At 46.9% G+C, this 24,934-nt stretch overlaps 2 protein-coding genes across 2 annotated transcripts in view; one reads left to right on the forward strand and one right to left on the reverse strand.

Moving 5' to 3' along the window:
* LOC148888008 (von Willebrand factor A domain-containing protein 5A-like) overlaps positions 1–5,976 on the forward strand; it is a 13,649-nt gene extending 7,673 nt beyond the window's left edge. The window contains exons 9-19 of the mRNA XM_089014505.1: positions 171–315; positions 414–493; positions 587–701; positions 1,879–2,037; positions 2,118–2,224; positions 2,293–2,546; positions 3,408–3,449; positions 3,532–3,606; positions 3,706–3,881; positions 3,984–4,107; positions 5,747–5,976. Coding sequence (XP_088870631.1) covers positions 171–315; positions 414–493; positions 587–701; positions 1,879–2,037; positions 2,118–2,224; positions 2,293–2,546; positions 3,408–3,449; positions 3,532–3,606; positions 3,706–3,881; positions 3,984–4,107; positions 5,747–5,826 — 1,357 coding nt within the window. The 3' untranslated portion in view covers positions 5,827–5,976. The remainder of the gene's footprint in view (positions 1–170; positions 316–413; positions 494–586; positions 702–1,878; positions 2,038–2,117; positions 2,225–2,292; positions 2,547–3,407; positions 3,450–3,531; positions 3,607–3,705; positions 3,882–3,983; positions 4,108–5,746) is intronic.
* An 8,802-nt stretch (positions 5,977–14,778) lies between these two features.
* Positions 14,779–24,934, reverse strand: part of traf4a (tnf receptor-associated factor 4a) — a 28,479-nt gene continuing 18,323 nt past the window's right edge. Inside the window, exons 2-7 of the mRNA XM_089013120.1 lie at positions 22,649–22,700; positions 22,448–22,552; positions 21,879–22,040; positions 21,000–21,161; positions 18,852–19,007; positions 14,779–17,670 (exon numbers count right to left, since the gene is read on the reverse strand). Of these exons, the coding sequence (XP_088869246.1) occupies positions 17,038–17,670; positions 18,852–19,007; positions 21,000–21,161; positions 21,879–22,040; positions 22,448–22,552; positions 22,649–22,700 (1,270 nt within the window). The 3' untranslated portion in view covers positions 14,779–17,037. The remainder of the gene's footprint in view (positions 17,671–18,851; positions 19,008–20,999; positions 21,162–21,878; positions 22,041–22,447; positions 22,553–22,648; positions 22,701–24,934) is intronic.

Genomic DNA, 24,934 nt, shown 5'->3' on the forward strand with positions numbered 1-24,934 from the left:
GTATTATTATTATTATTATTATTATTATTATTATTAGATAGCCAGATAGATAACAGTGAAGGAGTTCTGCAGGTGGCGCCACAGCGCTGTGACGCGAAAGGCGAGCAGGCGCTTATTCCGTTGACCCCATTGACCCCGTTGACCCCGTTGAGTCTTTGCGGCGTTTGCAGCCAAAGCGTGGAGTACGGCGAGGCCACCCTGGCGGACGCTCTGAAGCAGGTGGAGCTTATGGGAGCCGACCTGGGAGGAACGGAGATCCTTCAGCCCCTCAAGCAAATTTACGCCCAACCTCCCGTCGCCTCTCAACCCCGGCAGGTGACAGCTCGCCATTTGTGCTCGGCGGGCGACAAAAAAACAAAAGCGGGCGTCACTCGCTGTCACTTTTAAGCCCAGCACAAACTTTCCCCTCCCAGCTCTTTGTCTTCACTGACGGCGAGGTGGACAACACCAAACAAGTCACCGGGCTGGTCAAGCAACATTCCACCTCGCACAGGTCAGCCAGCCGCAGACGCCCGACATGACGGGACTCCAGAAAAGTCCACCCGGCCGCTCGCTAAGCAACCATCTTGTTTTTTGGGCGCCCCAGGTGTTTCTCCTTTGGGATCGGGGAAGGGGCAAGCACCGCCCTCATCAACGGTTTGGCCAAAGAGGGAGGAGGGCACGCTCAGTTCATCACGGGCGCCCAAAGCATGCGCGCGCAGGTACGCCGCCGCGCTAGTGGTGGGAATTCCGGCTCTTTTCAGAGAGTCGTTTCTTTTGGCTCGGCTCACTAAAAAGATCCGGCCCTTTTTGCTCCCAAATGGCTCTCAGTTTGTTTGTAGCTTAATACTGTATATTACATTTCATTTAGAAGCGCCTTTCATAACTCTCAAGGTCACTTTACAGTCACAGGATAAGTTTGTCTGTGGATGAGCAGTCGCAGCCACACGCGTCAGCGTTCACTCAAGTCGAAGGTAGCTCAAATAGATAGAAAGTTAGCCAGCTAGCTAATAGATAGATAGTTAGATAGCCATACAGCTAATAGATAGCTAGCTAGATAGCTAGCCAGCGAGCCAGACAGCTAATAGCTAGCTAGATAGCCAGACCTATATAGCCAGCTATATAGCCAGCTAGATAGCTAAATAGCTGGATAAATAAAAAGAAGTGAAGAGAGGAAAACAACTGCCATTTCCATGCTAGATTGCTGTTTGAGCAGTGCTGTGCTGAGTGTTGACTACAGCTGTAACACATCTAAAAATGTGGTGTGATTGACCACAAGTCCACTAAAGGGTAGTATTATTATTATTAGTAGTAGTAGTAGTAATACTCAAAACACAAAAAAAACACGATTTGAAAAGTGGTGGTCGACCCGAAAGAAAGCAGGCAGCGGGGTGGAACAGGGCCTATTTGACCAATTGGATTCAATAAAGTTAACAGGAACTAAATCAAAAACGACAGTCATCAGAACAAAAAGGTCCAGAGTAACAAACAAAACCACGACTGAAAACAAAGCAAACCAGACAAGACAAAACTAACTTGACAGGGTGAAAAAAGCAATGAGCCGACCTCTAGGTAGCTCTCTTTCTATTCAGCAACTGGCTAATCGCTTACATATTCACGTGCTAGCTAGTGAGCTACCTCAGTCACTAGCAGCTTGATAGCTAGCTAGCTCACTCGCTAGGTAGCTGTGTTTCTATTCAGATAACTGGCGAATTCCTTACATATTCACCCGCTAGCTAGGGAGCTACCTCAGTCACTAGCAGCTCGATAGATAGCTAGCTCTCTCGCTAGGTAGCTCTGTTTCTATTCCGATAACTGGCTAATCCCTTCCATATTAACTCGCTAGCTAGTGACACACGTGGGAATGACGGGCGACTTTATTGGTTGTCTGTCGTGCAGGTGATGCAATCCCTGCGTTTCGCCCTCCAAGCGGCGGCGGAGGACATCACACTCACGTGGGACTTGCCGCAGGGGGTGTCGGTCACGCCGCTGTCGCCGCCTCTCACCACCCTTTTCCGTGGTCAACGCTCCCTCCTCTACGCTCTGATGACCGGACGGGTAAGCGGCGCCACCTACTGGAACCTTGTCGCCTTTTCAATTGGTTTTGCCATTTGACCCCCGTCCGTCGTTTTCCACAGAGCTCCCACCAGGCACAGGACGCTAGCGTGACCGTCACGTACAACCTGGCCGGCCAATCCAACCAAACTCGGCTGCGCTTTAACCTTCAACCCCAAGAGGACACCGGGTAACGCTCAAACGCAGCCCGAAAGCCAAGCAAATAGCTCATTGACCTCCCGTGCGCGACACCCGCAGATTGACCGTCCATCGGCTGGGAGCTCGCAGCGCCATCCGCTCCCTCGAGGCGGAGGAGGACGCCGCCGCTCTGCCGCCCTGGGAGGAAACCGGAGAGGCGAAAAGGCGACGAGCGGGCGCCAGGCATAAAGCGGTGCAACTCAGCGTCCAATCCGGGGTGAGCAGCAGCTACACCGCCTTCGTTGCCGTCCGCCAGGGAGACGGCGACCCGCTGCGGGGACCTTTGCTGCGGCGAAATATCCCTATTCCCTCTTGTAAGTTTCTCTCGCCATCGTGAAAAGTCATCAAACAAGGGTGTCAAAGTAGCTAGCTCAATTACTAGCAGCTGGCTTGCTAGCTAGCTAACTCGCTAGGTAGCTCTCTTTCTATTCAGCTAACTGGCTAATCCCTTACATATTCACTCGCTAGCTAGTGAGATACCTCAGACACTAGCAGCTTGTTAGCTAGCTAGCTCACTCGCTAGGCAGTTCTTTCCATCCAGCTAACTGGCTAATCCCTTACATATTCACTCGCTAGGTAGTGAGCTACATCAGTCACTAGCAGCTCAATAGCTAGCTAGCTCCCTCGCTAGGTAACTCTCTTTCTATTCAGCTAACTGGCTAATCCCTTACATATTCACTCACGAGCTAGTGAGCTACCTCAGTCACTAGCAGCTTGTTAGCTAGCTAGCTAGCTCCCTCGCTAGGTAACTCTCTTTCTATTCAGCTAACTGGCTAATCCCTTACATATTCACTCGCTAGCTAGTGAGCTACATCAGTCACTAGCAGCTCGATAGCTAGCTAGCTCCCTCGCTAGGTAACTCTCTTTCTATTCAGCTAACTGGCTAATCCCGTACATATTCACTCGCTAGGTAGTGAGCTACCTCAGTCACTAGCAGCTCGATAGCTAGCTCACTTGCTAGGTAGCCCTCTTTCTATTCAGCTAACTGGCTAATCTCTTACATATTCACTTGCTAGCTACATGTAATTACACAAGTTCAATTTCCTTTGGTGGGCCGAATTAAATGATGTAGCGGACCAGATTTTGCCCCCGGGGCCTTGACTTGGACACCTGTGCGATGAAAGAATGGCGTTTTGCGTTTTTCGCTTTTGACTCTGCCCTGGTTTTTATTTCAGCGATGCCGATGATGTGCAAGATGAGGTCGCTTCAACCCAAAGGTGAGTACATGGCCACGTCGGGCGGCCACGCACTTTGTCTCCTTACAGATTTTAACGCCGCGTTTGTTGGGGTGTGGGGCAGTTTTGCTCATGGCCGACGCCGCCGCGTGCTCGGCTCCCGACCCGATGATGGCCGACTGCTATTACGAGGAAACGGGTACGGTTAGCCGCCGATGCGCTAGTTAGTCGCTTGTTTGTTTGGTTATGACGGCGCTCAACCCGCCAATCGCCAACGGGGGCAACGCTGACTTGACAGAAGCCCTCCAAGACGAGGTGCCCCCACCCCCGCCGCCGCCGCCGGCCCCCCGCTCGGAGCCTTTGCTGGAGCTGGTATCCCTCCAGAAGGCGTCCGGCTGGTGGCCGCTTCAGGAGGCTCTGGCCGCCGCGCTGGGGAAAAGCCGCCAGGAGGCAGCGGCCCCCAAACCCGCCGCGGTGAGTCGCCGCCAGGGAAAGCATCGCGGGACCACTCGCTGGCGGCTAACTGCCTCGTCTTGACGCGGGTTTGTCCTAATTGGGGTTCTGGCCGTGAATTAGGCCAGCGAAGAAGTGTGGGCCACCATCTTGGCTCTGGTCTGGCTTCACGGGACGCAGTCGGAGGCCCGGGATGAGTGGCAGCTTCTGGCTCTGAAGGCCGCGTCCTGGCTCTGCGCTCAGAAGGGTAAAGCGAGCTAGTGAGCTAGCTAACTTTCTATCTATTTGAGTTATTCCGGGTTGAGTGAACGCTGGCTCATATTGCTGTCTATTAGCTAGCTAGCTATTTTCTATCTATTAGCTATCTATCTAGCTGGCTATCTGGCTAGCTATATAGTTGGCTAGATAGATAGCTATCTAGCTGGCTACCTAGCTAGCTTTCTATTTGCTATCTGTTTGCTATATATTAGCTATCAAACTAGCTAGCTAGGTATCTATTAGTTATCTATTAGCTAGCTAGCTAACATTCTATCTGAGTTATGCCGGGTTGAGTGAACGCTGGCTCATGTTGCTATCTATTAGCTATCTAGCTACCTAGCTAGCTATTTGCTATCTATTAGCTAGCTAGCTAACTTTCTATCTATTTGAGTTATTCCGGGTTGAGTGAACGCTGGCTCATGTTGCTATTTATTAGCTATCTATTTGTTGTCTATTAGTTATCTATTAGCTAGCTCGCTAACTTTCTATCTGTTTGCTATATATTAGCTATCAAACTAGCTAGCTAGCTATCTATTAGTTATCTATTAGCTAGCTAGCTAACTTTCTAACTGAGTTAAGCTGGGTTGAGTAAATGCTGGCTCATGTTGCTATTAGCTATCTAGTTAGCTATCTATTTGCTATCTATTAGTGATCTATTAGCTAGATAACTTTCTATCTATTTGAGTTATTCCGGGTTGAGTGAACTCTGGCGCATGTGGCTGCCGCTACTCACCCTCAGAAGAAATGATCCTGTGACTGTAAAGTGACCTTGAGCGTTTTGAGAGTCGCTTAGAATTGAAATGGATTATTATTATTATAATAATTATTATTATTTTAAAGGACAACCGACGTCACTTTTTTGTTTCTTAACTGACATAAAAAAAACGTTTTATAGCATCTAAAATAGCCAAAACACGCAGTATGATATTTTTATTCAAATGCAAAACACCAATAAAAATGACTTAAAGTGTCTTAAATCTGCAATAAATTGAGCTGCGAATTGGGCATTTTCAGAAAGTCCCGCCCCCAGTTTGTGACGTCACGCCAAGACGTCTTGCATTGCTTGTGAATCAAAACAATGGCTTCAGATTCGGAGAATATGCTTTCTTGTTATGAATATGATTCAAATAGTTCTGAAGAGGAAAGCATACATGTTTGCGATCGATTAAAGAATTTATTCCGTGTCATTTTGAGGCGAACGGGCGAGGGGGGAATGTCGCACCCTAAAATGGCCACCGCTGTTGTGAGGAATGAATCAGCCCGTTTGCCCGTTTGTTGGGTGCAACACAAGGTTTTCAGACCAAACATGTACAGCAAAATACATTGACGTGATGGAAGGACTGCTACAATGTGTCTTTTTGTCGGTCAGGGGCGGTCCTTTAGTGAAGTCACGTACGGACTTGTCAGCAACTCAAAAACAAGACTTCCTGAATATTCAGCGCGAGTCTTAAAACATAAAATATAGCTATATGTGGTGGAATCTTGTTAAAATACGCTCAGTATAAGTCATTTGAAGACATTTTACAAATTATGGACACAACTTGTCCGGAGACGTCGGTTGTCCTTTAAAGGGTAGGGAAAAAAAGGGGGGCACAACCATCAAGCAGCTGACCTTTTTTCTCTTTCAGTGCCAAACGCGCAGGAGTGCGTGGAAGCGGCCAACGCTTTGTTGGGATGTAACGTACGGGCCGACGCATTGGGCATCTGAGCTCTGCGTCAAATGGACCAGTCCGCCCTGAAGATACTTCCCGCCGCATTTGGATCCAGATCCTGTCCCCGATGCTCAAATTGATTTTGATCCTCGAGACACCATAAACAAAAGAACAGAAGTAAATAAAGGGTGCAAAAGCCCCGCTTGCTGATTTTTGCTGCCCTCTGGTGGTCACGACCAGACAAATTCATTGCTCACTCCTTTTCAGTCCCACCTAGTTTTGGGGAAAACTTTCGATAGCGGGACACTACGGGCCTCCAGTTGCCTTTGTGGTCCCGAGTGCAAATCCAGGCCGGATCTGCCAGAACAACAACGCTGGATGGCAAAAATGCAAAGCACTTCCATCAACATTGGAATAGGATGGCAGCCGCCGCCAAGACTTTTGGAGCCATTCCGGCACCCCGGGAGATCAAATTGCGGCGCATTCCACAGAAGCGCGACTTTGTGTTGGGAAAAAAAGTGATCCGGGCCAGCGGCGACACGACTTCAAAATAAAACAAAGGCAAGCTGCCCCGCCAACGTTTGACTTGTTGGACGAGTCGATCAATCGGGGCCACGATCAAGAAGCCAAAGTATGGCTCAGCCCGGCAACAACAGCCGATTGGCTGAATTTCCTGCTCCTCGGCCAATCGCGGGATGGCGTGGTGGAAACGAGCTGCCACCACCACCGCAAACTCACAGATGTCTTTCATCACCGTGGGGAAATTCACACCAAGAAACGCCAAAAGAACAGAAACAAAAACAAAACAGGAGCATACAGAAAAAAAACACTGGCGATAAAGTCAAGTACAATATCCAATCGTCTCGTCGGAAGTAGAATAAATCAAGAGGGCGATGGTATGAAATCAGCATTTAGTGTGAATATTTCTTGATTTATTTATCTCGCTCGCTAGATGCTATGTATTTGCTATCTAGCTCCCTAGCTGGCTATCTAGCTAGCAATCTATTAGCTATATAGCTACCAAGCTGATTGGATAGCTCTCTAGCTAGCTGACTAGCTATTGGCTAGCTAGCTAGCTTTCTATCTATTTGAGTTACACCCGGGTCGAGTGAACGCTGTCGCGTGTGGCTGCCGTTGCTCACCCACAGAAAAACTTATCCTGTGACTATAAAGGCACCTTGAGAGTTTTGATAGGGGCTAATAAATGAAATGTATCATTATTATAAAGAAATAGCAAAACCATGACACTCCTTCTTGAAGGGACGGGGTGAGGGGGCGCTTGTTTTCGTTTTCCAAGCAGCGTGCGCTCGCTCCGCCTGCCGCAGATGCTCGCGGGGGCCAAGGACCGCTGATATTTGAGCCGGCACAGATGTGCGCGTGCACATCAAGAGGAGAGTAAACAGAGGGGAGAGGGGGGATTCAAGACGTCCCCTGTTTTCTGACTCAAATAGCTAGCTAGATATACAACTACCAACTAGTTAGCTATATAGCTAATAGCTAGTTTCCTTACTTGAAGATTACATCGGTAAATTAACTTTATCAATTGACCTTTTTAATTTGGTTTACCAAATTATTGTTAATTCTACACTGTAATGTTAATGTCAATGATTAAACCAACAAAGTTGCGTCCCAAATAGCATCAACGACGTCCATTATTTCTATTTTCGGCACCCACAAAGAGGCCCTACTTCCAAAAAGGTTCCGAAAGGCTTCCTCTCCGAAAAGGAAGGAAGTGCAATCACGCAATGAGATCGACATTTTGCTCATCTGAAAACTCAAATAGATCAAGTTAGCTAGCTAACTAATAGATAGCCAGCTATCTAGCTAGTTAAACAGCTAATAGATAGCAAATAGCTAGGTAGCCAGCAACGGTGACCCCGTTCACCCGGGAACAACTCAAATAGATCATGCTAGCTAGCTAATAGATAACTAATAGTAGATGTAGATGTCAGTGCGTCTGTGTAAGCTCTCAGTCATACAGGAGTGGTCCATCAATGAGAAGGTTTCTTCAGCCGTCATCTGTACAAATTTGAAGGTGTTGGACGTTTCGCCTCCTATCCAAGAGGCTTCGTAAGCGAACTAAAGTCTTACTGGTCATATCGGCCCTATTTATATCATGTAGAGAACACCACAGGGTTTGTAGAGAGGATCAAAGACCTTATATTGGAACCTGAGGAAACATTGGCATCTTACGATGTGACTTCTCTCTTTACATCTGTCCCAACACCAGCAGCAGTGTCAGTGGTGAGGACGAGACTGCTGGCGGACGTTTCTCTGCATGAAAGAACCAAACTTAAACCGGATCACATCTGCCAATTATTGGAAATCTGCCTTAATACTACGTATTTTCAATTTAGGGAGAAATTTTACAAACAAATTCATGGTTGTTTCACCCATAGTGGCTAATCTGTACATGGAAGAGATGGAGAAACAGGCCCTCACATCCTTCGCCGGGACAAAACCTCGACACTGGTTTAGATATGTGGACGATACTTTTGTCATAATTAAAAAACAAGAAATTCAATCCTTCACAGATCACCTCAACTCGGTAGACATCAACATTAAATTTACTCGTGAGGACATTAAAGAGAACCAACTAGCCTTCTTGGATTGTAAATTATAAAAGAGGACAGAGCACTAAAAACAGAAGTCTTTAGGAAGTCTACGCACACTGACCAATACTTAGTTTTTGATTCTAACCACCCTTTACAACACAAACTAGGAGTTATCAGAACCCTCCAGAATAGGGCTAAACAAATACCAACAAGCACTGAAGGTAGAGAAAAGGAGTCAAAACATATCAGGAGAGCACTCACAAACTGTGGGTACCCTCAGTGGCCATTTAACAAATGTCAGAAAGAAAGACTAGGGAATGAAACCAAAAATTCTCAAGATACAAAAAGGAGAGGAGTAGCAGTACCTTACATTGCATGAGTTTCTGAAAAACTACAGAGTCCTTTGGCAACACAAAATGCCTACTTATTTCAAACCGATAAACACGTTAAGGCAAAAATTAGTGCATCCAAAAGATAGGCTGCCAAATGAAAAACAAAGTAATGTAGTTTATTCCATACATTGTAAGAATGAAAATTGTAAAGAGCAGTACATTGGGGAGACTCAACAAATTCTCAAAAAAAGACTTTATCAACATCGCAGGGATAATACTAGTGGGCCTCAATCGGCAGTGCATTTGCACCTAAAAGCTAGCAACCACTCATTTGATGACAATGAGGTTAAAATCTTAGCGAAAGAACATAGATGGTTTTGAAAGGGGAGTAAAAGAAGCGATTCTCATAAAACAACTAAATCCTTCATTAAACCGGTCTGGTGGGGTGAGGTTCAATTTGGATCGTTCATACAATAGCCTGCTTAGGCAAAACAGGTTAGGCAACATTCGTAATGCTGATGAGGTGATACCGGTGGGAGTGGGGCAAACAGGCCAGTCGTTAGTCAGGAATGTAGGAACAATCAGTGGGGCCACAGGGAGGGGTCCTCTGCTCCCCCCAACCTGAGAGTAGGGACCTAGCATAGCTGTGTCCGGCCATGTCTGGACATTAGGGATATATAAATAGGGCCGATACGACCAGTAAGACTTTAGTTCGCTGACGAAGCCTCTTGGATAGGAGGCGAAACGTCCGACACCTTCAAAAAAGTACAGATGACGGCTGAAGAAACCTTCTCATCGGTAGATGTCAGTGTGGGCAGATAGGCGGAATCTTTGGCATGGTGCTGGAGAGTAGCCAGTCTAGCAAGCTGTTGCAGATGTTGTTTGCCTTAGTCAGATAATCTGACAGCCCCCCAGTTATGAATATGATTCAAATAGTTCTGAAGAGGAAAGCATACATGTTTGCGATCGATTAAAGAATTTATTCCGTGTCATTTTGAGGCAAACGGGCGAGGGGGGAATGTCGCACCCAAAAATGGCCACCGCTGTTGTGAGGAATGAATCAGCCCGTTTGCCCGTTTGTCGGGTGCAACACAAGGTTTTCAGACCAAACATGTACAGCAAAATACATTGACGTGATGGAAGGACTGCTACAATGTGTCTTTTTGTCGGTCAGGGGCGGTCCTTTAGTGAAGTCACGTACGGACTCGTCAGCAACTCAAAAACAAGACTTCCTGAATATTCAGCGCGAGTCTTAAAACGTAAAATATAGCTATATGCGGTGGAATCTTATTAAAATACGCTCAGTATAAGTCATTTGAAGACATTTTACAAATTATGGACACAACTTGTCCGGAGACGTCGGTTGTCCTTTAAAGGGTAGGGAAAAAAAGGGGGGCACAACCATCAAGCAGCTGACCTTTTTTTTCTTTCAGTGCCAAACGCGCAGGAGTGCGTGGAAGCGGCCAACGCTTTGTTGGGATGTAACGTACGGGCCGACGCATTGGGCATCTGAGCTCTGCGTCAAATGGACCAGTCCGCCCTGAAGATACTGGGCCACGCTTCTTGCCGCATTTGGATCCAGATCCTGTCCCCGATGCTCAAATTGATTTTGATCCTCGAGACACCATAAACAAAAGAACAGAAGTAAATAAAGGGTGCAAAAGCCCCACTTGCTGATTTTTGCTGCCCTCTGGTGGTCACGACAAGACAAATTCATTGCTCACTCCTTTTCAGTCCCACCTAGTTTTGGGGAAAACTTTCGGGGAGCCTGCGTCGCAACACTTCCGGTATCAAATTCATTTCAAAGTAAGGGCATATTCATTTTAAAATGGGGAGGCTGCATTGAGAAACTTCCGGTATCACATTCATTTCAAAGTAAGGGTATATAATTTCAATTTTAGAGGCTCCTTTCCGCCACTTCCGGTATAACATTCATTTCAAAGTAAGGGTATAATGATTTCAATCTTAGAGGCTCCTTTCTGCCACTTCCGCTATCACATTCATTTCAAAATAAGTGCATAATTTTCAAACTGTAGACATGGTTATTGCACAACTTCCGATAGCACATTCATTTCAAAGTAAGGGCATGCTAATTTCAAACGGGGAGGCCGCATTGCGCCATTTCCGGTGTCACATTCATTTCAAAGTAAGGGCATAATAATTTCAAACGGGGGAGGCTGCATTGGGCCACTTCCGGTATCACGTTTCTTTCAAAGTAATGGCATTTTCATTTTAAACTGAGGAGGCTGCATTGAGCCACTTCCGGTATCACATTCATTTCAAAGTAAGGGAATACAAATTTCAAACTAAAAATGGCGGCAATGACGCAAACAGAATAAGCATGTACGTTTTGTACATTACCTTGTGACCACCCCACCACGTGCAGCAAGGTCGTGTGAACCGAGAGGCGACTCTTTCCAGCAGAGCGCATCTAGCACAACAACGTCGCAACACATCAGCCAGCGGGACACTACGGGCCTCCAGTTGCCTTTGTGGTCCCGAGTGCAAATCCAGGCCGGATCTGCCAGAACAACAACGCTGGATGGCAAAAATGCAAAGCACTTCCATCAACATTGGAATAGGATGGCAGCCGCCGCCAAGACTTTTGGAGCCATTCCGGCACCCCGGGAGATCAAATTGCGGCGCATTCCACAGAAGCGCGACTTTGTGTTGGGAAAAAAAGTGATCCGGGCCAGCGGCGACACGACTTCAAAATAAAACAAAGGCAAGCTGCCCCGCCAACGTTTGACTTGTTGGACGAGTCGATCAATCGGGGCCACGATCAAGAAGCCAAAGTATGGCTCAGCCCGGCAACAACAGCCGATTGGCTGAATTTCCTGCTCCTCGGCCAATCGCGGGATGGCGTGGTGGAAACGAGCTGCCACCACCACCGCAAACTCACAGATGTCTTTCATCACCGTGGGGAAATTCACACCAAGAAACGCCAAAAGAACAGAAACAAAAACAAAACAGGAGCATACAGAAAAAAAACACTGGCGATAAAGTCAAGTACAATATCCAATCGTCTCGTCGGAAGTAGAATAAATCAAGAGGGCGATGGTATGAAATCAGCATTTAGTGTGAATATTTCTTGATTTATTTATCTCGCTCGCTAGATGCTATGTATTTGCTATCTAGCTCCCTAGCTGGCTATCTAGCTAGCAATCTATTAGCTATATAGCTACCAAGCTGATTGGATAGCTCTCTAGCTAGCTGACTAGCTATTGGCTAGCTAGCTAGCTTTCTATCTATTTGAGTTACACCCGGGTCGAGTGAACGCTGTCGCGTGTGGCTGCCGTTGCTCACCCACAGAAAAACTTATCCTGTGACTATAAAGGCACCTTGAGAGTTTTGATAGGGGCTAATAAATGAAATGTATCATTATTATAAAGAAATAGCAAAACCATGACACTCCTTCTTGAAGGGACGGGGTGAGGGGGCGCTTGTTTTCGTTTTCCAAGCAGCGTGCGCTCGCTCCGCCTGCCGCAGATGCTCGCGGGGGCCAAGGACCGCTGATATTTGAGCCGGCACAGATGTGCGCGTGCACATCAAGAGGAGAGTAAACAGAGGGGAGAGGGGGGATTCAAGACGTCCCCTGTTTTCTGACTCAAATAGCTAGCTAGATATACAACTACCAACTAGTTAGCTATATAGCTAATAGCTAGTTTCCTTACTTGAAGATTACATCGGTAAATTAACTTTATCAATTGACCTTTTTAATTTGGTTTACCAAATTATTGTTAATTCTACACTGTAATGTTAATGTCAATGATTAAACCAACAAAGTTGCGTCCCAAATAGCATCAACGACGTCCATTATTTCTATTTTCGGCACCCACAAAGAGGCCCTACTTCCAAAAAGGTTCCGAAAGGCTTCCTCTCCGAAAAGGAAGGAAGTGCAATCACGCAATGAGATCGACATTTTGCTCATCTGAAAACTCAAATAGATCAAGTTAGCTAGCTAACTAATAGATAGCCAGCTATCTAGCTAGTTAAACAGCTAATAGATAGCAAATAGCTAGGTAGCCAGCAACGGTGACCCCGTTCACCCGGGAACAACTCAAATAGATCATGCTAGCTAGCTAATAGATAACTAATAGTAGATGTAGATGTCAGTGCGTCTGTGTAAGCTCTCAGTCATACAGGAGTGGTCCATCAATGAGAAGGTTTCTTCAGCCGTCATCTGTACAAATTTGAAGGTGTTGGACGTTTCGCCTCCTATCCAAGAGGCTTCGTAAGCGAACTAAAGTCTTACTGGTCATATCGGCCCTATTTATATCATGTAGAGAACACCACAGGGTTTGTAGAGAGGATCAAAGACCTTATATTGGAACCTGAGGAAACATTGGCATCTTACGATGTGACTTCTCTCTTTACATCTGTCCCAACACCAGCAGCAGTGTCAGTGGTGAGGACGAGACTGCTGGCGGACGTTTCTCTGCATGAAAGAACCAAACTTAAACCGGATCACATCTGCCAATTATTGGAAATCTGCCTTAATACTACGTATTTTCAATTTAGGGAGAAATTTTACAAACAAATTCATGGTTGTTTCACCCATAGTGGCTAATCTGTACATGGAAGAGATGGAGAAACAGGCCCTCACATCCTTCGCCGGGACAAAACCTCGACACTGGTTTAGATATGTGGACGATACTTTTGTCATAATTAAAAAACAAGAAATTCAATCCTTCACAGATCACCTCAACTCGGTAGACATCAACATTAAATTTACTCGTGAGGACATTAAAGAGAACCAACTAGCCTTCTTGGATTGTAAATTATAAAAGAGGACAGAGCACTAAAAACAGAAGTCTTTAGGAAGTCTACGCACACTGACCAATACTTAGTTTTTGATTCTAACCACCCTTTACAACACAAACTAGGAGTTATCAGAACCCTCCAGAATAGGGCTAAACAAATACCAACAAGCACTGAAGGTAGAGAAAAGGAGTCAAAACATATCAGGAGAGCACTCACAAACTGTGGGTACCCTCAGTGGCCATTTAACAAATGTCAGAAAGAAAGACTAGGGAATGAAACCAAAAATTCTCAAGATACAAAAAGGAGAGGAGTAGCAGTACCTTACATTGCATGAGTTTCTGAAAAACTACAGAGTCCTTTGGCAACACAAAATGCCTACTTATTTCAAACCGATAAACACGTTAAGGCAAAAATTAGTGCATCCAAAAGATAGGCTGCCAAATGAAAAACAAAGTAATGTAGTTTATTCCATACATTGTAAGAATGAAAATTGTAAAGAGCAGTACATTGGGGAGACTCAACAAATTCTCAAAAAAAGACTTTATCAACATCGCAGGGATAATACTAGTGGGCCTCAATCGGCAGTGCATTTGCACCTAAAAGCTAGCAACCACTCATTTGATGACAATGAGGTTAAAATCTTAGCGAAAGAACATAGATGGTTTGAAAGGGGAGTAAAAGAAGCGATTCTCATAAAACAACTAAATCCTTCATTAAACCGGTCTGGTGGGGTGAGGTTCAATTTGGATCGTTCATACAATAGCCTGCTTAGGCAAAACAGGTTAGGCAACATTCGTAATGCTGATGAGGTGATACCGGTGGGAGTGGGGCAAACAGGCCAGTCGTTAGTCAGGAATGTAGGAACAATCAGTGGGGCCACAGGGAGGGGTCCTCTGCTCCCCCCAACCTGAGAGTAGGGACCTAGCATAGCTGTGTCCGGCCATGTCTGGACATTAGGGATATATAAATAGGGCCGATACGACCAGTAAGACTTTAGTTCGCTGACGAAGCCTCTTGGATAGGAGGCGAAACGTCCGACACCTTCAAAAAAGTACAGATGACGGCTGAAGAAACCTTCTCATCGGTAGATGTCAGTGTGGGCAGATAGGCGGAATCTTTGGCATGGTGCTGGAGAGTAGCCAGTCTAGCAAGCTGTTGCAGATGTTGTTTGCCTTAGTCAGATAATCTGACAGCCCCATGTGGAAGGAGGTCACACACACTAGCTAGCGAGCTAGACACCGAGCTAGCTAGCAAACTAATCACCCAACGAGCTAAGTGGCTCCACCTAGCTAGCCTGACACGTCGCTACCTCGATCGATTTGAGCTTTTGAGGAAGAATCCACGGCAAAAGCAGCTCTAAAACACAGTATTGGGCATTTTTATTTTCAATGAGGAAATTGACAAGCACTCATCAAACGTCACGTTCAAACGTTATGGACGCCGTCTGCCACGATGGGCGGTAGCGGCGTTTTCAAATAAATACCTTGTTTTCTTGTTTTTCAGATCGGGGGTGGAGGGGAGCTATGATACAGACAGAACACGTGAGGCTCAAGCACGTGAGACGCACGGACAGACGCAGTGGACCCTCATTCAAACCAGAAAAGTAGAAAACAGTCAGAAAGGATTTTTTTTGTCTTAAAAATACAGAATCGTACAAAAACATCTTGAAAATCACGTATTAGCTGGCATTCTGAGAGGAAATCAGTGTGTGTGTGTGTGTGTGTGTGTGTGTGTGTGTGTGTGTGTGAGTGTGTGTGTGTACTGTGACAAAGGGCAGAATGTGCTTGTGTGTTTGTACATGACGAGTACTGTACATTTTTACAGTCCTCCGTCCAGTGGGGGGCGCTGTGAGGGAGATGCGTGGAAATCACCACATCATCTGGTTGAAGCGTTTAGCGTAGCGGCGCGCAACCTTCACATTTTCTGTTTTATAAAAAAAAGAACAACAAAAAGCCAACTAGCGGGGCAATATGAATCCGAATCAAAAAGACTCTTCCAACTCTGTGGAACAGAATGTGGGCTGAGGGCGAGTTCAAGAGAAGCGTTTAGGGTACAAAAGGTGGTCCAGGTGTTGGCATATGAAGCGCACACGTATGGGACGTGTCAGCCGTTGACTCGCAAGCTCAGACGGTGGATGCCAAAAGGCCACGTGGCTTTTCCTTGACTTTTCAACGCACGTTTGGACAAACGCAGTAGGGCGAGCGGCCTGGCGACCGTTCCCGGAATTTGCTCGTTCAAGCTTTCCTTGTCACAAAACAAAATGAGACCTGCCCCCGACGACAATGGGCTTCACTTGTTGGTCGTCTGAATGTAAACAGGAAGTGATGGCCGCGTGCCATGATAAAAACTTAAAATGTTCCCAAATTTCAATTGGAAAAGACCCCCCACCCCCCGTAAAGCCCAAAACAAAGAGGGGGGAGGGGTTGGATCAACCAGGTTTCATGTTGCCCAGTCAAAAAGGCATCTGGGATGGGGGGGGGGGGGCTGAATTTGATTCCAGCGGGCACCACTTTCAAACCAAAATGGCAAACTTTGCTGGGGGGGGGTTGGTCGAGACCAAACTTTATGTCGCCTCCTTCACTTTTTTGTCCTTTGTGAGGAAACTTCAACTTTGACGACAACAACAACAACAAAAGAATGGGACAAAGTCTAGGTTCCTTTGTAGGGAGGGGTTTAGGGCCGGAAGGGAGGAGTTTAGATTCGTAAGGGAGGGGTTTAGGTCCTGAAGGGAGGGGGACAGGTCTGGAGGGGAGGGGTTTAGGTCTGGAAGGGAGGGGTTTAGGGCCGGAAGGGAGCGGGTTTAGGGCCGGAAGGGAGGGGTTTACATCTGGAAGGGAGGGGTTTAGAGTCAGAAGGGAGGGGTTTAGGTCTGGAAGGGGGGGTTAGGTCTGGAAGGGGAGGGGTTTACGTCTGGAAGGGAGGGGTTTAGATTCAGAAGGGAGGGGTTTAGGTCTGGAAGGGGGGGTTAGGTCTGGAAGGGGAGGGGGTTAGGTCTGGAAGGGGAGGGGTTTAGGTCTGGAAGGAGAGGGGTTTATGCCTGGAAGGGAGGGGTTTAGATTCGGAAGGGAGGGGTTTAGGGCCGAAAGGGAGGAATTTAGGGCCGGAAAAGAGGGGTTTAGGCCTGGAAGGGAGAGGGTTAGGTCAGGAAGGGAGGGGTTTAGGTCCAGGAGGGGAGGGGGTTTAGGGCCGGAAGAGAGGGTATAGGTCTGTAGGGGCGGGGTTTAGGACTGGAAGGGAGGTGTTTAGGTCCGGAAGGGAGGGGTTTAGGTCTGGAAGGGAGGGGTTTAGGTCCGGGTAGGTCTGTGAAAAGTTTGCATAGCGGCCGCCTCCCCACTGCCCGGGTGGGATCCAAGAGCGTGTCGATGCAAGGCGGTGGGGGGGGGGGGGGGGGGGGGTTCTGCCTTCTTTCCTTTCGCTTTCAGCCATCCAAGGTCGAATCTCTTGAAGGCAGAGAGAAGCCCCTCCCCCTCGCCGTTCGCCATCTGTCAAGGAATGAGCGGAGAACGACCATCTTCTAGGCACTGTTTGATTTCCAAGGCGAATTGTTTTGTTTCTGGTGATGGCGGGGGGCCGGTGGGTCCTCGGTAGCGGGCCGCCATGGTCGCCGCCTCCGCCCTCAGGCCATGATCTTCTGCGGGATCTCAATGGAGGCCTTGACAAAGACGCAGTTGTCGCGCACGTAGTTCCTCTTCTTGATCTCCTCGTGCGAGATGAACTTGGGGTATCCGAAGCCCAGCGCGCTCTCGTCCAGCGAGTTGCGGGCGGTGCAGGGCTTCTGGAAGTTCTTCCAGTTGGGGTCCGGGTTGAAGGTCTCGGTGATGTGCTGCGGCTTGGACAGCGACGGGTCGCTCTGGTCCAGCACCGAGAAGGTGACCTTGTGGGCGAAGGGCCACTCCAGCAGGTTGTCGTAGTCGCCGGGCAGCACCCGGATGTAGACGGACAGGTGGGAGCCCTCGCCGCTGCCGTTGCCGTTGAGGAAGGCCGACACCTGCAGCTTGTAGCCGTAGCGCTGCGTGTAGAAGGGTGGGCTGAAGAACTCGTGGTTGCTGCGCAGCTTGGCCTCCTGCAGCTTGCGCGAGTAGTCGCTCAACTTCCAGATCAGGACGCCGTCGTGGCTGAGCGACAGCTGCTCCATTTCCCGCCGCAGCTCCGCCATCTCCTGCCGCTGGCGCCCCACCAGGCTGCACATCAGGCTCAGGTGCGACTTGGTGCTCTCCTCCAGGTGGCGCCCCACCGCCAGCTTGGGGCACTGACGGAATACGCAGACGATTCCTTCAAACTCACTTGGCGACATTAAGACCCAAATTGAAAAGCGTCACGCGCGGCGCCATTCCCCAATAGCTTCCGGTTTTGCTTTTTTCCACAGCCAATATGGATGAATTGTATTGGATTGTGGACAGCCGCCCCCATTTCAAGTTCAGATAACTCCAGACCCATATAACTTGGGAATTACAGTGAAGTCTCGTTATATCGATATTCAAGGGAGTCCAAAAAAATATCGATATAACCGGGACTATCGATATATCCGACCCTGTTTGCATGTAATTTTCTCCGTGCGTGCATAGAAATAGTATCGATATAACCGGGAATATCGATATATCCGATATCGATATAACGAGACTTTACTGTAATTATTTTCTTCTGAAAGAAGAAAATCCAAGGTTTCTTACACTGTACTGAACGTTTATGTGGTTCTGGTGGCTAGCTGGCTATCTATTAGCTATCTATTGGCTAGCTAGCTGGCTTGCTATCTATTAGCTATTTGGTGGCTAGCTGGCTATCTATTAGCTATATATTGGCTAGCTAGCTGGCTGTCTATTATTTATCTATTGGCTAGCTAGCTGGCTATAGATTAGCTAGCTAGCTGGCTATCTAGTGGCTAGCTAGCTAGTTGGCTGGCCATCTACTGGCTATTAGCTATCTGGCTATCTATTACCTAGCTAGCTCGTTTTTTATTTATTTGAGTTATTCTGGGTTGAGTGAACACTGGCGCATGTGGCTGCCACTGCTCACCCACAGAAAAACTGATCCAGTCACTGCAAAGTGACCTTGAGAATTTTGAAAGGCGCTTACAAATGGTATGTATGTATTATTATTATTATTATTATTATTATTATTATTATTATTATTAATAATATTCTGTGGCTCCGGCAATTTGAGTGAAAATGCCAAAAATCCTGGCACTGGAGTGGACACATCGTCTGGCAGTCGTTAGTTAAGCATTCACTGCACTAAGGTGTCACGGCTTGGAATTGAAGAGGATTGACGTGGCAGTGTGAGATCTCTTTTGGTCAATGGATGCGACAGCTTTGTTTTTGCTTTCAACATTTAGCTCGTAGCACACATGCGCATTTCACCATGAACATCCCTGATCCACTAGTGAAACGTCCATTTCTCTAGTGCGAGACTATTAAATACGTGGCGACTCACTCGGTGTTTACAGCCGGCGTCTTTGAAGGGGCAGAGGACCAGGGCGCTGCCGCAGTTGTCTTTGACGTGGTTGGTCAGGTCTTCGCGGGCAATGTTGGGCGTGCCGCACTGGTTGGGGCACTGGACGGGAAAGCGAGGGCAGTGGTACTGGTGGTTCTGCGCAGAAGGAGTCGGCGGGTCCGTTTTTAAAAAACATCATCTTCACATCCACTTTTGCTCACTGAAACGCAAACTAGTTCTTCACTAGCCGCGAGTGATAAGCGCACACTGGCCAGAGCTAGCACAACGTATCTGTCGTGAGCTGCATCAGCAAATATATTGTTGCATTGATTTCATAAGCGGTTTTGTCGTTTTCAAGACGGACGTTTCAAGAATCGATGGATATTAGCGAGCATGCTAGTTATTAGCTGTCTAGCTGGCTGGCTGTAAGCTGTCGGCTATCTGGCTATCTATTAGCTATTTATTAGCTATCCATTAGCTAGCTGCTAGCTATTAGCTGTCTATCTGGTGATCTATTAGCTATTTATTAGCTATCCATTAGCTAGATAGCTAGCTATTAGCTGACTGGCTGTAAGCTGTCTAGCTGGTGGCTATCTATTAGCTATTTATTTGCTATCCATTAGCTAGCTTGTTAGCTTTCTATCTATTTGAGTTACTTCGGGGTTGAGTGAACGCTGGCGCGTGTGGCTACTGCTGCTCACCCACAGAAAAACTGATCCTGTGACTGTAAAGTGACCTTGAGAGTTTTGAAAGGCGCTTAGAAATTAAATGTATTATTATTATATCATGAGGAAAGCTTCAAAGCTAGCTTACTAGCAACTAATTTTGCAATATGATGAGGTTATTATTGATGCTTTGCCATCCTGTTGGTTCAACCTTCTCTGCGACCTCTGACCTCATATCATGAATCCACATGATGGTTAAAAACTCAAAACAGCTTCATTTCTTCGCTTACAAACAAGTCACAAGTTATTTCCATGTCAACGGCACCCTCTAGTGGACTTTTAGCCAATCACATCGCAGTTGCCGCTGTGGCTGCAGTCAAGGTTGTAAAGTCATGAAATTATCATTAACTCCTTCACTGACATTCTTGAATTTATTCGGGAATTCCTAATATGAGGTAAAGCGCCATTCGGGTTTTGTTTTTTCATGCTTGGGTGCTGATAAAGCACTGGTCAGACCTCTGACCATGTTTTTTCTTTTCCACGAGAGGGCAGCATTTCCTCTTGCCCACGTTAGCGCTTTGTTCTAGCTTCAGCTCTTGTTAAAGCGCAACAGTATGTATTGTGTTGTTGTGAAGAGTCTAAGGTTAGAGACACCCTCATTTCAAGCTCATATAACTCCAGACCCATATAACTTAGGAATTATTTTTTTGGGGCGGGGATGAATAAAAAGAGTCTAAGGTTACAGACGCCCTCATTTTAAGCTCATATAACTCCAGACCCATATTACTTAGGAAGGAATTAACTCTTTTTGGATGAAAGAAGAGAGTCTAAAGGCTGCCACTGCTCACCTGCAGAAAAAATATTCTGTGACTGTAAAGTGTCCTTGAGAGTTTTGAAAGGTGCTTACAAATGAAATATATTATTATTATTATTATTATTATTATTATTATTAATGTTACAGACAACCTCATTTCAAGCTCAGATAACTCCAGATCCATATCACTTAGGAATTAACTTTTTTGGATGAAAGAAGAGAGTCTAAGGTTACAGCCGCCCTCATTTCAAGCTCATATAACTTCAGACCCATATAACTTAGGAATTAACTATTTTTTGGGATGAAAGAACCCGCGTAAAAAATATCCCGTGCCTGTAATGTGTCATTTTGAAAGGTGCTTAGAAATTAAATGTTTTATTATTATTAAGGTTATAGACATCCTCATTTCACGCTCAGATAACCCCGGAGCCATATCACTTAGGAAGTAATTTTTTTTCTGATGAAAGAAGAGAATCTAAGATTTCTTACGCCGCATTGAATGTTTATGTAGTCCTAAAAGTCAATATTCTGTGGGATGACAAAAACCCTGGCACTGGACTGGACACATTTTGGCACATCAGGCCCTAGTTCGGAAAACCACTCCTGCCGCTGAGCGGTACAGAGTGGCCCCGAGTGCCTGGGCAGAGCGAGATTTTGAATGCAACTGACCTGGATGGTGTCGAAGACGAACTCTTTGGCGCAGTACTTGCACGGCTGTGTGCGCTTGGGACACTCGGCTGTGCTGTGTTGCGACAGCAGGCGCCGCATCATGCGCGCCCCGCATTTGTTCTCGCAGTAGACGCTCTCCTGGGGACACATGCCCTGGTGGTTCTGAACACACACACCAGAAACAATTCAAGGGGGGGTGTAAGACCTCAGTCAGGGGCTGTCGCACGGCGTGGGGAGGGGGGACAAAAACAGAGTTAGTTTGGACCTCGTAGTCGTGATGGGAACTCCGGCTCTTTTCAGAGAGCCGATTCTTTTGGCTCGGCTCACTAAAAAGATCCGGTTCTTTTGGCTCCTAAATGGATCCTCGTTTTTTTTTGTTGCTTAAATTAATTAACTACCAAAAATCCCATAAAATTATGTAAAAAATACACGCTATCAAATATTTTTATTGATATGGATTGCTTTATATGTGCACAGAGAGCATCCACTAACTTTTGTCTTTCCTGTCTTTCTGTGGTTACTCTTGTCTGATAATCAGCTGTCACTAATTTGCTTTTCATATTAATAATGCCATCATACAAATTAGTAAAAAATTGAATAATAATAACAACATCATGTGATAACATTTGTCCACCTGTCTACCCTAACCCCCCCACCCCTCTTCTCCTCATTGCTGTGTGTGACTGTAATTCTCCCCTCGCTCCTCTACCACTGATATTGACCAATCACGTGCGACTTTAACTGAAGACTGGGGGCGGGGAATAGTGGACAAAAAAAGTCAACTCCCATTTTCGGCACCTTGTTAGGAGCCGGCTCTCTTCGTTCACTTCAGAGATCCGGCTCTAAGAACCGGCTCGTTCGCGAATGACACATCACTACCTCGTAGGCCTCGCCGGTGAACTCGCTGCCGCAGAACTCGCACTTGACTTTGCGCTTGGGGCAGTCGTGCTGCAGGTGGTCAGGCAGGTCGCGTCGCGTCAGCTTGACCGAGCAGCGGTTGGGGCAGGGGATCACGTTGAAGGCGCAGGTGGAGAAGTGGCCCTGGGGGGGTACAAGGAAGGGGGTGGGATTATTGATTGTTATGATTACTACCTGGCTGGCCATCGAGCAAGCTACCTAGCTGGCTCGCAAGCTATCTTCTATTAGTTATACGGCTATCTAGCTACCTGTCTATCTATGAGCTATCTATTAGCTAGCTAACTTTCTATCTATTTGAGTTACTTCCGGGTTGAGTGAACGCTGGCGCGTCTGGCGCCACAGCTCACCAACAGAAAAACTGATCCTGTGACTGAAAAGTGACCTTGGGGTTTTGAAAGGTGCTTAGAAATGTATTTTTTTATTATTATTTTTATTATTATTATTTTATTATTACAAGGCTTTCTTTTATTGGCGTTGGCTGGGGTGGGAAAAAAGGACCACAGCGGAATTGGGCGGCACCGCTGGCTCACCTGTAGCTGCTTCATCTGACCCGTCCAGCGGCAGCCCTCCTCGCTGTGGATGCAGCGGATGGCCAGCGCCAAGATCTGCTGCTCCAGTTCCGGGTCTGGGTAGATCTGCGCCGCAAAAAATGGATTGGCGCGCAAAATAGTTCAGTCATCGCAAGATTTCAAAAGGGCATTTTGGGCATGTGGGGTTCAAGTGTGCCTCACCTTGGCGTAGTCCAAAGGCAGCTGGTCTTCGGGACACTTGAAGACGCCCTCGCTGCAGGGGCGACAAAAGAGAGGCTTGGTCCGAAAGTGCCATTAGAGCACAAAACGGACGCGTTTCACGATTGGACCGGAGAAAAAAATGGTTGTCCCTGAAATGGACCCCCAAAGGAGCTGCAAGAGCCGAGGGGCAGGGGTCATAGGGGGTTATTTATTTTTTTTTTAACTGCCTTTGTTGTTGCTCATATCCTAGCTAGCTATCTATTTGCTATCTATTAGCTAACTGGCTAGCTGGCTGGCTGTCTAGCTCACTATCTATTAGCTGGCTGGCTGTCTAGCTCACTATCTATTAGCTGTCTGGCTATCTAGTTAGCTATCTGGCTAACTATCCATTAGCTATGTCTTAGCTAGCGAGCTTTTTTACTATTTGAGTTACTTCCGGGTTGAGTGAACACTGGCGCGTGTGGCTGCCGCTGCTCACCCACGGAAAAACTGATCCTGTGACTGTAAAGTGACCTTGAGAGTTTTGAAAGGCGCTTAGCAATGAAATGTATTATTATGATTATTATCATGGAAGCATTTGTGCAAAAATGCACGTTTGCACAGAGCGGACCGACCGCACCGCAAGCCCTGGCCATGAAGAGATGCGAAGCGACAGGTCCTGCGCTCTGGACAAAAGCGCCGTGGATGGAGCTGTGCCCCCCCCCCACTCGCCCCCCCCTTCCCCACGTGACGCGGCGAATAGGGTCAAAAGAGCCTCGTCACGGGCTGTCAGCGCGATTCCAGTGCTCGCCTCGCCCGCCGGGCGCATCGTGCGGGCCGCGCGTCTCTTTGTGACAGTGCGTTAGGGGGCGGAAGGGGCACCCCGGCACGCACCCCACGCTTTCCAACTCCATCGGGGTTGGGGGGTAGTTGGGGGGGGGCTTAAGATACAAAATGGAGATGACTCATGATTACAAATAGAGTCATATCTCAGTTTTTGACCATAATCCGTTCCATAAAACGTAAAAAAACGATTTGTTCAAAAACCAAAACAGCGCTTTCCACTGTAATCAATGTAAACATTTTTAATCCGTTCCAAGTCTAGACAATAGAATTTTGGTGACCGAATTGGATGAGACATTCCTAAACTGAGGTTGGACTGTCAATAATTGTAGCGTGGATCGGTCGCTGGAAACACTTCTTTTTTTCTCTCTCCTGCAGCTTGTTTCAACATGGCTGGGTGGTAAATTTGGGCCTCTGGATCAAATCAACTTGCCAGCAGAAGGAAAAAGAAAAAAAGGCAAGTGGAAGAAAGGGGGGAAAAAAGCACTACTATGACAGAGTACGCGTTGGGAAGTGTGGCCCGTTTCCCGGGCTTCCAACTCCACCAGGGTTGATGGTTAGTGGGGGGTCTTATTATACAAAATGGAGCTGACTCATGATTGCAAGTACAGTCATACCTCGGTTTTTGACCATAATCCGTTCAAGAAAACGTCAAAAGTCGATTGATTCAAAAACCAAAACAGCGCTTTCCACTATAATCAACAGTTTTAATCCGTTCCAAGTCTAGAGAATCGAATTTCGGTCAGATACCATGGCATAAAAAAAAACAACATTTTTGGTTGAAAACCGAATTGGATGAGAACTGAGACAAAAAGCACTACTATGACGGAGTACGCGTTGGGAAGTGTGGCCCATTTCCCGGAGGGGGGGGGGGTGGTGACGTGGTCCAATTTCGCAACACGCGCACGCACAAAATGGAAACATTTCCGACGAGCTGTGCAACCAACAAAAGAAAACCAACATTAGCTTAGGTTAGCAAAAAAAGGTTAGCAAAAAAAAAAGATGGAGGCTCTTTTTTGACACCCTTTGTGGACCTTGGTTTTTTTTAGGGGCCAGGGGGGGGGGGGCGTTTTCAAGACAAAAACCCTGTAAGCCAGGCCTGGCCAACCCGCGGCTCCCGAGCCGCATTCGGCTCTTTGGCTGATTTCATGCGGCTCTTAAGGGGCCGGCATGACAAGCGTAAAAAATGTTTGGCGCTGGCGCTGCCATTCATCCTCTATGTACTGTAATTTCGCGCCCATAGCGCGCGCTGCACATTTTGGAGAAAATGTACGACTTTTAAGGGCACCTGAGAGTCGTGAAGACTTTTAAGTGCACCTCATAGTCGTGAAATTACGGTATCAAGCTGACCATGTGACGTTAACACGCATGTGCGTGAAATGAAAATCAATCATTTATGTCGTAAACCAATTTGCGTCAAGTTTACTCTCAAAATGGCCGGGAAAAAAATATAGGGAAAAGATG

The sequence above is a fragment of the Hippocampus bargibanti genome, linkage group LG14, assembly GCF_051943395.1.
Source record: "Hippocampus bargibanti isolate YZ-2025 linkage group LG14, ASM5194339v1, whole genome shotgun sequence".
Lineage (NCBI taxonomy): Eukaryota > Metazoa > Chordata > Actinopteri > Syngnathiformes > Syngnathidae > Hippocampus > Hippocampus bargibanti.